The sequence below is a fragment of the Drosophila ananassae genome, chromosome 2R, assembly GCF_017639315.1.
Source record: "Drosophila ananassae strain 14024-0371.13 chromosome 2R, ASM1763931v2, whole genome shotgun sequence".
Classification (NCBI taxonomy): Eukaryota; Metazoa; Arthropoda; class Insecta; order Diptera; family Drosophilidae; genus Drosophila; species Drosophila ananassae.
In genome coordinates, this window is record NC_057928.1 from 22,624,804 (window position 1) to 22,639,313 (window position 14,510).

Here is a 14,510-nt window from a genome sequence, read left to right on the forward strand (position 1 = left end):
GGCCTTTAAGCCTCAAGTTTTACCAACGACTTACTTGGCTTGTGACTTTGCTATCATTGTTTCTTACGGTTCGTGCCTCTGCTAACCAAAAGGAGTGGCCATTTCTACAGTCGCGTCCCATCAGTCAGAATTTAGAGCTTAAAAACTTGTATTTTTAGAGAAGTAACTATTTTTTCAATGGTTAGTACAGTTTTATTTAGGCCAAATAATTGATATGCCAATTCCCATGACAGGAAAGTGTTAATTTTTAAAATCGACAAAATTACACAATATTTATTCAGCATTTTTAAACTGTTGACTTGGCTTAAACACGTTTCAAACGTATCAGCCCAGCTCTCTGGAACTCTCTCTTAAGCTTTCTGGGTTTCTCTTAGGCCCGGGCTTTGGAATGGTTTAGGTTATAGTTTCTGATTCGAGTTGACGTCGTTCGAAGTCGTCGTTGGCGTGTCGTCGGTTTCAGAGCGTTTCGAAAACTCAGTTCCCGCTTCGAGTCGCAATTGAATATTGAAATCACATCAACAGAAATATTTTAGCGCGAGTGGATAAATTTTCAAAATCTATTTGTGCAATTTGTGTGAGAAATAACCAAAAAGCTAACCCAAACATAGCTGCACCTGTGTTCTGCACCAACGAAATTTTGGAAATATCTAAAAATGTAATACAATAACCCAATCCAAAAAAAACAAATAGAAAAGTTAGATTAAAAAAAAACTAAAACCAGTTTTGCTGCTCTAGGCGTTAACTAATTTTTAGAAGTGTTGAAAATGCACCGAGCAAACAAACTGAAAAGGTTGTGGAGTTTTGATCGCAGACTCTCCCGAAGATCTCTGGTGATGACGATGGAGTCTGTGAGATGGGACAGGGCCCCACCCAGAGCTAATTGTTCGATAAACAAGCAGGCGAAGCAAGACGATCACAGCACTTTTTCGTTGTTATTGTTAGACATGCTAATTTTGCACAATTTACACAAAAACAGCAAATCCAGCAACAACTCGGGCTAACATGAATTACTGTAGTTAGCTTAATGTGACTCACTGACAATTTTCTCACCGTCCACACGACCGACCCATCCCCTCAGAATCATTTTTAATTAGTCGACAAATACGCGGGCTTTATGCAGCGTTAAATTAATGAAATAAAATTGTTAATTGCAGTTTAGAGAAACAAAAAATAAGTGAGATTAAAGCTGAAACCCTATGAAACACTTCATAGACCACTTTTGGGGGCACAACCCTTTCAATCCTTGTATCCAATCCAATATTCTCTATGGACACTGACCTTCACGCGAACAATAAGCAGTGACAGTACCAGGCCTAGGGATATCCCGTTGAGTCTGGTCAATTGCTTTGGCATTGAATTTGCAACCCCAGCAACCCCCTAAAGGGGTGACTAGGCAACACCCCCACTGAAACCACCCCAATGAGCACCTATCCTCGCCTCGCTTTGTGAAAAATATTGCATGTTTAGGGCTAAAACAGGGACCTGCAACACCAACTAGGTGGTAAGGGTCGGAATGGGGTCAAAAAAATATAACAGTAATAATATTGGCAACAAAAAACAAGCTAATACGACTATTAGAGACCAATATATATATCCTTTAAAGAAGTTAAAGCTACTAAAAATAGTAGTTTCTAATTTAAATATAGAAATATAGACAGGTGGAAAATCGAGAAGGCCCTTCAGTGGGAGCGAAAACTAAGGCGGTGGCCAAGTACAGTAGCGCCTTCTATACAGATATACTACCAATGCCCTCGCGGACTACCCCCTCGGATGACCATCTCTCTTTCGCTCCCCAGCCCAACCAGTTTGCAGTTGTGCATATCAATGCAAGTGTGAGGGGGAGGCAAACAGCGAGAGGGGGCGGTGGAGGCTAAAAAACAAGTTTTGTTGCATTTTTCAATTGCCCAAGTAGGCTGTGATTGAGAGATACAGATGGGAGTACTACTCTTCGCAGGAAATTGCAAATGAGACTTAATTAAGAAGATTAAAGACTAAAGACTAGGCCTGTTCAAGAGCTCAAATATCCGAAAGATAGAAGCCAAGAAGCCAAGAACCAAAACAAAAACCAAGAATCGCGAATGGCTAAGAACAACAAAAGTGCCAGAGAGTCATTGACCCAAAATGCAGGCAGACCAGTTATAGGGCTGCCGGGTAAAAAACAAAAAAAAAAAAAGAAAATAAACAAGAGTTTGGCCAATACGAAAGTTCCTTTTGGGCCTGAAACTGAAACGGGGTTAAAACACAGTATTGGCCAGAATATAAGGTACGAGTGCAGAAGAGCACAGCTCCTCGGAGGGCGCGCGAGCGCAATACAGGTGTGGCAGGTAATCCGAAGAGAGTTTCAACTCTCTCTTGGCCAAAACTCTCTTAGTTTTGAAAACCAGTTTTTCTGGCCAAGACGATTTGTTTACATTTTTTTGCTTCGTGGCTTGTTGCGTGTGGTTTGTTTGGTTTCTGTATTTGGGCTTTCTTCTAAGCGCCTCCGAATGAAACTTGTTTTTTTTTTCGTTTTTGGTTCAAGGGGGTGGCGGGAAAGTAAGTGTGGGCCAAAACGTGAAAAATTCGTTAGCAGCACGCAAACTGCTGTTAGCCACTGGAATTCCAAATTTTAAAAACCTCAAACCCGAAAATTAGTGAATAGTCAGTTATTTATTTTATGAGGGTTTTTGGAGTAAAGAAGTGGCCACCTTTAAAGAGTTTTTAATAACTCAAGCCTTATATTATTTTATTGAAAAATATGAAACATAAATTTAAGAACATTTATGTTAGATTTCAGATGCTATAAAGTACCCCATTCGGAATAAATTATTTAATATTTTAGGAAGCAATTAGCTAACTTTTAAAAGTCAACTTCAGTGTACCCCTACCCTGTTTTTAGAGAACAATACTTGCTGTCTATTCTTGTTTACTTTTACAACCAGAACCTAGACACTAAAATGTTTATTAATTCCCAGCCCTCCTTGGTTTATTAAAGGGGAGTGTCTTTCCCTTTTTTATTGTGTCTGCCGCCAAAAACCACCTTTTTCCCCCCGACCCTTTCGCAGTGAAAGTTATGCGTGACCCTTTTTCGGAGGTTCGAGTTGAGTTTCGAGTATCGTTCAGAGCTTGACTTATTTTTTCCGCTTCCCCCACTTGCATTTTAATTGTTGTTTATGGGGTTACACATCGCGGGGTTAACTAGCACAGTCGCTCGCCCCCTCCTCCGGCGGCTAATTTCGGCCTTTATGCGTTGTGTTCTGTGTAATGCAATTAGCTCCAATCAATGGGCTACGACGACTCAACCATGGAGTAATTCCATTGTGGGCTGGACCCCCACATTCCTCCCTCGGAATACCCATGCTCCGGCTGCATAAAAGGTGTTCAATAGCCGCCAAAAGAGGTGACAATCACGCGGCTATATGCCATTGTTGGCCTGTTATTAATTGGTGGAATATAATGGAATTATAGATTAGAAATAGCCAGCTGGACTTAAATATTCATAAGATTCTAGAGCACTCACGTAGGCTGCTAGCATTCCCAGCTCGAATTTGGTATGCATCTCGGAACCTCAGCACCTCCGACCAGATACAAACCCCACCCGAAATTCCCACACACCCCACAAGTCGATGAGATCATCGAGAAATGCCCTTAATCAATTTTTGAAATTGGCTTTATTTTTTCATGTGGGAGACCTTCGGACATCAATTGACACAAATCCCCAGCCACCGAGAGTTTAGATTGTTCAGTTTTATTATTTTCTTTATTTGCACGCTCCACTGAACACCCATTAACAGAAATATCCGATAACCCAGAGACATTGGCCAAATATAGACACTAAAACCCGTCTCTAACTGAACACTGAAACCCAAAATTGAAGACGTCGTTTACTTTGTAGGTCGAAGTCGTTTCCAGTGCGTTCTGAAACATGAGTTACTTGCGATCGATAGGTACTTATACGCTATATAGTTCAACTTTACGAGCAAAGTCCCCATAATAGTGGCCGAAATATCAATTGAATTAGTACTTTAAAGTCTGGACTAATTAGTTAATTGATTAATTGCTTTCTGTAGAAATCTCGAGAGTGGAGATGTCGCCGGCGGATGATAATTCCTTTGCCACAACCAGTGGCAACAAGAAGGCCACCTACACTCTGATATGCATCAAAGTTGTGGAGTTGGTGGGTATCTAATGTGTTTTATTTAATTTTTAAACCTAAAACTAAAGTGTTAAATATTTAAATAGTGCCTGCTGATATGCTGCCTGGGGCTGATCGACGAACCAGCCACCAACTCCCATCTTCGAGTGTTCATCACGCCCCGAGTAATGGCTCTGTGCTATGTGACTTTCGGAGCTCTGGCTATCTACACTGCCATCTACTTGATAATGGCGCTCTTCGGTGATATGTGAGTAAAAAATTAAACATTTTTCATCTCAATGCAATCTAAAATATTTATTAATGAATAATCTTCCCGCAGGACTCCCTGGCGCACGGCTACCCTCTGGGCCCTGGTGGGTTTCTGCCTGTTCGTGGCAGTAACTGCTCTGCTTTTCCGGGACTGGTCCACCACAAAGGATCGCAACTACTGGCACCCCAACATGCACCGCTTGGATCTCGTGATGGCCTCCGCATCGATTTCCCTGGTCACATCATTGGTCTTTTTGCTGGACATCCTCATCACCATTCGCTTCGGCGTCCATGGGGATCTTGAATGACATGGTCGAGGATGTAGAGCCTGGCAGGAGAGAGGCATTCACTCGATCCTCGCCTAGCGTGGACTGTAATATTTATAGCTCCAGCTTAGTCGTAAGAGCCCCCGTTCACATCCCCGTCTCCCAGCTAATTGTAATTCCACGACGAAACAAAAAAAAAAACCATCAGAATTGCCATCATCGAATCGAAAATGTACAAAAAAGATGTCCGAAGGAGGTTTAAAGTTTTTACGCATCGCCTGCCGTTTTGTTTTCTTCTTAGCCGTACACATCGAACATCACGTTTTATCTAATCCAAAATAATACATAAGCTCCAACGCAAATAAATCCCTTTAATCGAATAGTTCGCCCTGTTTCCTATTGAAATCTTCCCCGTCCAATATGTCATATTTTCTTAATGTATTATTGATAATTTACTTATTATATACAAAAGTGAAACATTAACGAAAAAAAAAAGATTCTTTAATTTTTAACAAAGTTGCTTCAAGGCGAAACGTTTCGTTGTGATTGTGTGGGATAAGAGTCCTGGTCGGCAGTCACTTGGACTTGATGAAGTACTTCTCAATGTCCTGATCGTTTTTGATCATCTGGAGGCCGTGAAAAGTCTCCTTAATATAACACTTTCCTGCATCGCCGTCACCTATAATGAATAATAATTATAATAATCATTTAATTAGAATAATTACAATATTACCCAAAATGCCATCACATATCCGCTGAGTCAGCAATTTGGCCAGAGCCTTGAACAGCTCCTTGGTGGCTATCTTCCGTTTGTAGTAGGGATTCAGCCACTGAACCACGTTTTTACTGACGTCGCTCTTCTGCTGATTCTTCTCTGGCTTAGACTCCTTTCGGGAGCTTTTTTTCGAGTCCACATCTTTGCCATCTTTCTTTTCTGATGCTAAGTCTTTTGAGGTTGTCTGCTTTCCCTTTTCGAGCTCTGATTTTGGTTTCTCCGAGTCCTTTGACTTTTCTCTATTCAGTTTCACGTCCTTCTCCTTTTGTTTCTCAGAGCTTGACTCTTTTGGCACTTCTTTCCGAGATTTGCTCTCGCTTTCTTCCTTTCCCACAGATTCCTTTTTCTGGTCGTCTAATCCTAGCTTATTATCCCTCTCCTCTTTTTTGTCTAAACTCGAATCTTTAGATTTATTTTTTTCGCTTTCCCTGTCAGTGTCCGAAGTTACTTGCTTATTCTCCTCCTTGGCTTTGCTTTTTTCCAAAAGTTCTTTAGCAGAAATAAATCCCAAAGGCTCAGACTTTTTGTCCTTTTCTTTAGATTTATTTTTGTCCAACATTTCCCTGGCTGTCATAAAGCCAAGGGTTTCAGGTTTATTGCTTGACTTCTCCTTCTTTTCCTCCAATATTTCCAATGCACTTTTGAAGCCAAGAGAAGGCACTTCCATTTCTTCTTCCGACTCGCTTTTGAAAGATCCAAAAAGCTGCTGAAGACTTGCTTTTGTCTTCGAGGATTCCTTTTCTTTGGGTTGGTGTTGGTGGGAAACCCTTTTCCGTCGATGAGTGTCATAGGTGCCATCATCATTCGACAGTAGCTTGTATTTTCTTTCGCCAACTATGCTGTCGGGAAGGGCATCGAGGTCAGACTGGGGACTCTCTTGGGTATCCATGGGTTCATCTTTTATTTGATTCGAAGAAGGTTCTTCATTTTGTTTATCGTCTACTACATTTTCGAGTTCTTCTGGCTCTTGTTTAATTGTGGGAGACTCTTCCGCAGCTTCATCCATTGGCTCATCTTTTATCTCTTTTTTGAAAAAGGAAGAAATGGAGGTCTGCTTGCTACTCTCCTGCTTGAAACCCTTTCGTTCTTTCAGAGCCTTTGGTGTTTCTTTAAGGCTCTGGGGTCGCTGCTCCTCCAACTCTTTCAGTTTGCGCTCAAAATAGGCCACACTTCCACCGGTCCAGGCGCCCTTAGAACTCGTCTCCGGCTTGGGAACGTAGTCGGCTAATAGAGGCATCAACTGAGTCTTGCCAGTGAGTTGCTTAATAATAGAAATCTAAAAAAACAAAAGGTTAGAGTTGAAATGTCTGTAAGTAATTAACTCATACCTGTTTAACCAGTGCATGTCGGTACATATTGGCCACCTTTTGTTGGCGGAACACGTCGTACTCCATATCCACCGCCATGGCCTCGTAGTCATTGTACTTCAGCACACTTCTTGGCTGCTGTTCTGGCTCGTCCTTACACTTCTCCACATTAGCCTTGAGCGCATCGATGATGGCCGTGAGGTACTTCTCCCTCTGAGTCGACTGCAGACCAGCGATCTTCGTCTCAGTGGCCTCTGCCTGCCGGACGCGGGATATTTGGGTGGCAGTATCCTGTTCCAGCTGGCGAGCAGCGCTAATTTGTTTACGCAGCTTGAACTGCTGGCGTATAAAGTCCTCTGCCTCTCTCTTAGCTTTCTTGGCCATGTTCGAGTGACTCGAGCCGGAGTCTCCATCGGAGCCAGAGTCCCCATCGGCATAATCCTGTGCAGCCCGTTTGGCACCAACCCGACCACCTAGGATACTCGGAATTAGAACTTCTACGATTTTGGGATAACCTCAACTCACCTTCGTAAAGATCGGCGCAGTCTTGTAGCGAAATGTGCGACTTGAAGGTGTCATCCATGCACAAGCGGTGGAACATCTCCAGAGCCTTCTCTGCTTTCTTCGGGCGCTTGCAAACATCGCACTGGCTGTTGCATTGCGGCGGCGGATCTCCAAAGAAGTCCGAAAAAAGCTTATGTCTGCAAGTCGTCCGCTCGCAAAACTCCGTAATCTTTTCGAACTGCTTCAGAGCCCGTTCCGTAAGCATCTCCTTGTCGCCACGACCCCTGGCTCTCTGGGCATCGTTCTGAAGCAGAAACCGAATGCTCCGGACATCCTCTCGCCCGTAGTACAATCTGCAAAAGGATGGAAGACCATCGCGACCAGCGCGACCGGATTCCTGGTAGTAGGCAGCAACATTTTGAGGCACATCCCAGTGGATAACGAAGCGCACTGTGGCCTTGTCCACACCCATTCCAAAGCTGTTGGTGGCACAGATGATGGGCTTATCGCCCCGCATCCAGGCTTCCTGGACTTCTGTCCTTTCCGCAGTCTTTAGACCAGCATGGTAGGCCACCGCTGCGATTCCCTGCTTGGTGACACCGATGGCCATGCGCTCCACTTGCTCGCGGGTCCGACAGTAGACTATGCCACATCCTCTTTGAGGCTTGGACTGCTCCTTGAACTCCTTCGGATCGCCGAAACAATGCCTGGCAAAGTCCGCCAGATGCTGAAAGTCGTCCTCTATCGAGTTCTTGTAGACTATGTCGTAGAAGAGGTTCTTCCTAAAGCTGGGCGTAGTAAACTGAGCGACTGGCTGTTTCAGGCGCAGCTGCTTGTATATATCCTCCCGGACTTCCTTGGAGGCTGTAGCCGTCAAAGCCAGCCAGGTGATGTCCGGATACTTGGATCGGAGTTCCCCCAGCTTCAGGTAATCGGGTCGGAAGTCATGACCCCACTGGCTAACGCAATGCGCCTCATCAACTGCAAAGTAGGCCAGCTTTTTGTGTTTGTGAAGAGTGTGAAGCAGTTCCTGGAAGAATTTGGTGGCCGCCTGTTCCGGGGTGATGTACAGAAACCGCAGGGTCGTCTTCACAGCACGCAGATCCATGATCACGCGATCCCGCTCCTTGGTGCTCATCTTGGAGTTCAGGGAGTCCGCCGGCACTTTCAGTTTCGTTAGGTGGTCGATTTGATCTTTGATCAAAGCCAGCAGGGGGGAAAACACGATTGTTATTTGGTTCTCGCACATCAAGCCGGGCAGCTGGAAGCAGAGGGACTTGCCCGATCCCGTCGGCATCGAAACGTACACATCCTGTTTCTCTGTAAGGAAATTAGAGCATGTTTTTATTTGAAGATTAAGTAAGAAGTTGAGGCTCACTTTTGACTGCGCATTCGACAGCCTTCTGTTGCAGCTCCGATTTGAATTTAGAATGCCCGAAGTGCTCCTTCAGCGCCTTGTAAACAGCGCTTTCCTGTGTCATTTTTGGGCCGTGGTCGCAATTACGCCGTATTTAAATAAACATTATTTTCTTTTGGGCACGAAACTAGTTGCCGCCAAATCAGCTGGGCCTAGGGATGGACAATGCAAGCATGCGGCTGCCGATAGAACCAGGGCTGCAGTAGTCCCCCAAAGTAACATGAATAATTTGGCTAATAAAATATAAATAGTAGATAAATAATTCGTAGACTATATTAAAAGCATTTATTAATGATTTATTTAGTTATATCACTTAATTTTAATAACAAAAACTATTTTTTATCGATGTGTATTTAAAATTTGAAAAAATACCAAATTTATTTCACCATTTACAACACTGTAGTCCGTAAATATCGATAGGAATGGTTGTCCATCTCTAGCACTCTGACAACAAGCAAGTCCATGGCTTTTTGTTATTGTTTTACCGACCGCTCACGAGCACGCACTGTGCCGCATCTCCTCCAGTTCGCGGTCTGCTTGAATTCTCGTCGCGAGTGCCAGTGCCGGTGTGTGATAGAGCCCCCCTTTTATCCGCTCGGAATAGCCGTGTTGCACTTTGATTGGAGCCCAGCTCAAAATGCCCACTGAGAAACGGTGAACAGGTGAAATAATGCCGGCAAGCAGCAACAAGGCGGCGTCCTAGTGTGCGTGAGGTGTTTCAGTTTGCCGAAATATTTTCTTTTTGCGGCAAAAAGAACAAACAAGAGCCCAGCCATAAATCAACGGCCGGCAGAATATAATCATCAGTTCGCCCTCTCCGGTATAGAGAGTCTCTCGGTTATCAGCTTTGTGTTTTTAAGTGAAAATAAAATTAAAAATAAAAGAAAGAACCCGACAGAGCAACATGTCGCATCCAAAACATCAACAACCTCTGCCCTGCAGAAGAAAAGCCACCGCCTGCCTTGTGATATTCAGCTTCCTGCTCCTGCTAACACATCCTGTGGCGGCCCAGGACGGCCCTGCTCCCCCCCAGGTGGCCGCCCTTGCCGCCCCCAGTCCCGCGGGCGGTGGTCCTGGAGTCTCCTCCTCGATCCTCGATCAGTTCAGTCCCAATTGCAGTGCTGTAACTCACATATTCCAGTCGCGGGGCATCGATGTCAGTCAGATTCCCCAAAAACCAAGTAATGGTAAGTGGATAATAAATAAATCAAATTAAATAAAATAAATAAAGTTAATAAAAGAAATAAATCCCTTAAAGTATCACTATTTAATAACATTATTAAAATAAAAGGGGACAAGTCTGGGAATCTGAGAAGCCGCCTGAGAACAAAGAAGAACTCACGTTCGAATTGGGCGATTCCGTGATTCATGGCGCTCCTTCAGTGCGCTCCTCCTAGCCTCCCCCCTGCTTCCCCCTCTTGAGGAAATAAAATTCCACGCAAATCAACTCGAAAGCGAACCAGAAGCAGGAGGAGCAGACCGAGAGAGAGAGAGAGTCCATCCCAGAGATGTTGGCGCATGCGCGACTGCTCATCTTAACCCTCTGGATGTGGCCGGCAGACCATGCCCCTGCCTCCCGCCTCCCGCCGCCTGTTTCTGCATCCGAAAAGGGTTCCAGTTTCCAAGACCAGTCCAAAAAGGCAGAAACAGCAGCCAGCAGCCGCATCGAAAAATCTCAAGAAATTCCTTTTTGATGAAAAAAAAAAACAAAAAAAAATGAAAAATAAAACCAGAAGAGAGCAGTACAGTGGAGATTCTGTAAAGGGAACTATTTATTTATGATTTGTTAAAAAAAAAGAAAGAATAAGAGAAAATAAAACTAATAAAGTGGCTCAAGTTTATAGTTTTAATATTTATTTTTTTATCTCAAAATAATATCATAATCTTGGCCAAGTTAAGACCTCTTTTGAGTCGAAAAACCAAAAAATGCCGTCTTACCACTTTTGAGGGAGGAGGTGAGGGGCGAGCAGGACCTAGTCCCAGACCCTAGTCCCCGATCGCCTCTGGGTTTTAGTTAATTTGTATAAATCCTGAATTAATCACGCTTAATTGCAATAAGTTGGCCCAATGCCCAGTGCCTTCTGCCTGCCCTCTCTTTCCGGCCGACATCTCCCTCTCTCTCTCTCTGTTTGATTTGTTGCCAGGTAAACTGTTGCAGCCTCTTCCCTCTTGCACCAGTCCCCGTCCCCCCCCTACCAGTCCTGGCCCTTTACCTGCCTTACCTTTGTTTATTTTTGGTTTTCAACGTGGCTTGATTGGTTTTTTTTTTTTTCCTTCTCCTACTCTCTTGTATATTTTTCTTATTCTTTATCTTTTGGGCAAATGCATTGCGCTGCGTTTCGTTCATAATTTCATGGAAATGCAGGAGGTGGTGTGGGGGGTGGGGGCAGGCAGGCCACCACCACCACCAGGTAGATAGGACCAGAGCGGAGTGGAGTGGAGAGTGGAAAGTGGTCAGTTCTCGAGTTCTCTTTTGTGTTGTCTTTGATATTAATCAAGGTGTCATTGAAATCGTTTAAATTATGCAGTTCAGGATTTTTATTCTCTGTCGGCATTTTTATGTGAACCTTTAACTTCCCTAACCCCCTCCCCTCTCTTTCTCTGGCTCCTTGTCTACACTGAGATAAATAAGAGGTTATCAGAGGTTAGATTCATTATTTATTTTAAAGGAAAGCAGAGAGAGAGAGAAATTAAAAGACAATATAATGGAAAATTTTATTTAAATGATTTTGTTTTTATTTTTTAATAATTTATTAAACACTCCCCTACAATACCCATCCCTACCCTACCTTACATACCTCTACCCTCTCACTTTAACCCCCTCCTCCATCTTGTCCACCTGATAAGCGCCAGAATTTAGATAAAGTTCCCGACCCGACCCGTTTCTCAGGCCTCCTCTCAGACCAATTGCCCAAGCGAGGTGTTTGAAGCGTTTTCGGGCAGAGAGTTCTCCTCCAACTATGTTATGTAGGTTAGCGAGCCAGAGAAGCTGCAGAGCTGATAAAGCTCCAAGTTCCATTGCCGATAAGTGATATTAAAGGGTTGACTCTATTGTCTTAGGGAAGTTATGGAACTCTGCTTTCAAAGTGAAATTTCAATCAGTCACGATCGAGAGTTTTGGCCAGTTTCCCAGCCCATTCATCTTCACACTTTAGGCTCATTCCTTTCACTGAACCATGAAAAGCAACAAAGTCAGCAGCAGCAGCAGTAGTAGTAGTGCCATGCAACATGACACCTTCCGTGCTGCAACATCGGCCAGTCAGTCTACCAGCCAGTCAGCCTACAACAACAGCTGCCACTTAAACGCTTCATTAAAGTTGCACTTCCTGTGCCACATCAAAAAGCTTTGCGAATCCACTTTAACCCCTTTAAGTCTTGCCCCTTTGCCCCTTTGTATGTTGCCCCTGCAACGCCGCCGCCATCATCATCATCAGTGGTAGGCAGGCACTTGGCTGAAATTGTTTGCACAATTTAAACAGTTCACAAAACATTAAATCGTTAAAAATAATATCGAAGAGGCAGAGTCCATTGAGAGTTGGGAAGGGAAGAGGTAAAGATCTTAATGATCGAAGCAGGAAATACACTAACTAAAGGATTATATTTAAGATTAATATTTATTAAAAAAAGTAAACAATTCCTAACTATTTTTTATAATTTATATCCTTTCTATATCCTTAATATGTGATCCATACTACCCTCTTCTGTTGAGTAATCTCCCCTGGCGCTGTTGCAACAAATTCTCACACGATAAAGTCCACCTTACTCTTTCTCCCACCCCTCTCTACCCTTCTCTTTCTTGGCCACACTCTACCCCTCTCTGTCACTGTCCGTTTGTGGCCAAAAGATATTTACAGCGGAGCTGATTTTTCGTCGGCTGCTGTGGTTGTTTCGCCGATTCTGGTTGCCGATTCTGGTGCCGGGCTGCTGTTGCTGCTCCACTTTGTTGGCGTCTCCACTGTCGGCGTTGCATCCGCCTGCTGTCCATGCCCCTGCCTCCTGTCCACCCGCTCCAAGGCGAAACCACCGGCATGACTATTAATCATTTTCCAGCAACCAAAACTAAATGGCCTCATGGCTCCTCCACCTCTCCTTCCCATTCTCCTCCAGTCGCCATCGCGATGGCCCTTTTCTTATTTTTCTTATTTTTTTTTTTTTGCATTGTCGCATTCCTGGGCCATGTAAGAGTACCCAGTCAGTGGTTTATATGGCACTATATCATCATCATCTCCCTGGGCATCTGGGACTCTGGCCAATTTCGACCATTGTCAGGGACTGGATCGAAAGCGAGGATCGGCATTGGGATTCGGCGATTGGAATGCAGATTAGATGGAAAGGAGTGGTTATAGGGGACTTTTAGCAGCCTATCTAGCACATTAACAACTAACTAGTTCATCCAACACCTGACTACCCGAGGATAGCCATTCCAAAGGCCATCCCAGAAGATCCTCACGCGATCTCCGCTCTAATACGATCATAACAATTACCAAGTTCCTTCGGGGCAGGTTCTCTGCCATAAAGATCAGGTGGGCTATCTGATCCATTGATCGACACAAGGCATCCCAGACATTTCGCCTACAAAGTCAACACTTGGCGGGATTTCTCGCCATCTCAGCATCAGATCGGAGATCTGGGCAATTTCGCGTAATTAGCTGACGATGCTGACAGAAATGGGATCTCCCAAGCCCTGCTGTGACAACAAAAGCCGAATCGTCAGAGAATCTTCTAAGAATGAGTATCGCGGATTGCGATTTGAAGACTAAGGGGTCTGGGGGACTAAGGGAATGAGTCAGAGGGTTGGATTCCCGGCCATGGCGAGGGGATAAAGTGAAAACGAAACCGATCCAACGACTTAATTGCCGCCAAGTGTCGGAGGAGGATACCAAAAATAGGTAGAGACGAAGAGAATCCCAGAATCCCAGACTCTCTGGAGTGGACAGACTTCCCAGCATTCCCAGCCATCCCGAGCAGGTCAAACGTGGCCACTTTATGGACCAAGATAACATTTTCGCTGTGTGGTCTCACCTCGAACCCTGTCCCGATCTCTCCCCCATCTCTGGACTCCTGAAACAAGTTCTCGGTGCATTCCGATTCCATTTCGTGCCTTCCATTCCATTGGAACTGTTGAAGCAATGACTTTCATATATGGCCAGCGCTGGAATACCTTTTTCGGGAGTGCAACCACAGAAGGCAGCCCATCGCTGGCATTTTGTTGTTAATTTATTTTTGTGGTTACCACAAGCCAACTTGCCCCAACACCTCCGAGAAGAGATTGTGAAAATGCCATCCAAGGATATATTTTTAAAAATTGTTTACCTCTTCTCACGGGTTTTTAATATATTTTGGAATTAAATCAATTTATTCAATAGATAAGTGAAGATATCTTAGAAATGGAGTGCCTTTTCTCACGCTCTAATTTTGAAAATTTTTTGAGATTACGTCGTAGTTTCTTGGGTAATTATAATTACATAAACGGAGAGACACGCCCAGAGAGGAACGGCAGCTCCATATAACAATTACATTTAACATGTTTATTAATAAGCTAGAGGCTGGAGACTGGAGACTGGAGGCTGGCGGCTTCATTTGACCAAAATAACATAATTAAGCAGTTAAGAGGCAGAGGCAGAGGCAGAGCTAGAGATGAAGTCTCAACTACCTTGTTTGGTAGTTTAGTTGGGAAACTCGCTCCAAACCTTTTCTACCTCTATGGGAGCTTTGGAGCTTCACCCACTTTCGAGGCTCCAGCAAATGAAGCATTAAATCGTGCAAACAAACAAGCGAAACAAAGTTATAAATGCCGACTCCAGACTCTAGATAATAACTGAGGAGTAGACCAGCAGGGGGAGTGGCAGTAGGCAGT

At 44.1% G+C, this 14,510-nt stretch overlaps 3 protein-coding genes across 4 annotated transcripts in view; 2 read left to right on the forward strand and 1 right to left on the reverse strand.

Annotated features, from left to right (window-relative positions):
* Positions 1 to 398: 398 nt before the first annotated feature.
* On the forward strand, positions 399 to 5,030 carry LOC6507240. Of its 2 annotated transcripts, none has more exons than XM_014909629.3 (4): positions 399 to 655; positions 4,050 to 4,156; positions 4,222 to 4,382; positions 4,455 to 5,030. In XM_014909629.3, the coding sequence occupies exons 2-4, from the start codon at positions 4,067 to 4,069 to the stop codon at positions 4,690 to 4,692; spliced, it is 489 nt and encodes a 162-aa protein (XP_014765115.1). In that variant the 5' UTR covers positions 399 to 655; positions 4,050 to 4,066; the 3' UTR covers positions 4,693 to 5,030. The 2 variants fall into 2 exon arrangements, with proteins under 2 accessions (XP_014765115.1, XP_001956408.1); XM_001956372.4 differs by lacking the exon at positions 399 to 655 and adding an exon at positions 3,869 to 3,926.
* A 39-nt stretch (positions 5,031 to 5,069) lies between these two features.
* On the reverse strand, positions 5,070 to 8,847 carry LOC6507817 (ATP-dependent DNA helicase Q5). The gene is made up of 5 exons (XM_001956371.4): positions 8,615 to 8,847; positions 7,258 to 8,556; positions 6,754 to 7,205; positions 5,384 to 6,701; positions 5,070 to 5,329 (listed from the first exon to the last, which is right to left on the reverse strand). The coding sequence occupies exons 1-5, from the start codon at positions 8,715 to 8,717 to the stop codon at positions 5,226 to 5,228; spliced, it is 3,276 nt and encodes a 1,091-aa protein (XP_001956407.1). The 5' UTR covers positions 8,718 to 8,847; the 3' UTR covers positions 5,070 to 5,225.
* A 250-nt stretch (positions 8,848 to 9,097) lies between these two features.
* LOC6507241 (glypican-4) overlaps positions 9,098 to 14,510 on the forward strand; it is a 34,313-nt gene continuing 28,900 nt past the window's right edge. Inside the window, exon 1 of the mRNA XM_001956370.4 lies at positions 9,098 to 9,840. Coding sequence (XP_001956406.1) covers positions 9,558 to 9,840 — 283 coding nt within the window. The 5' untranslated portion in view covers positions 9,098 to 9,557. The remainder of the gene's footprint in view (positions 9,841 to 14,510) is intronic.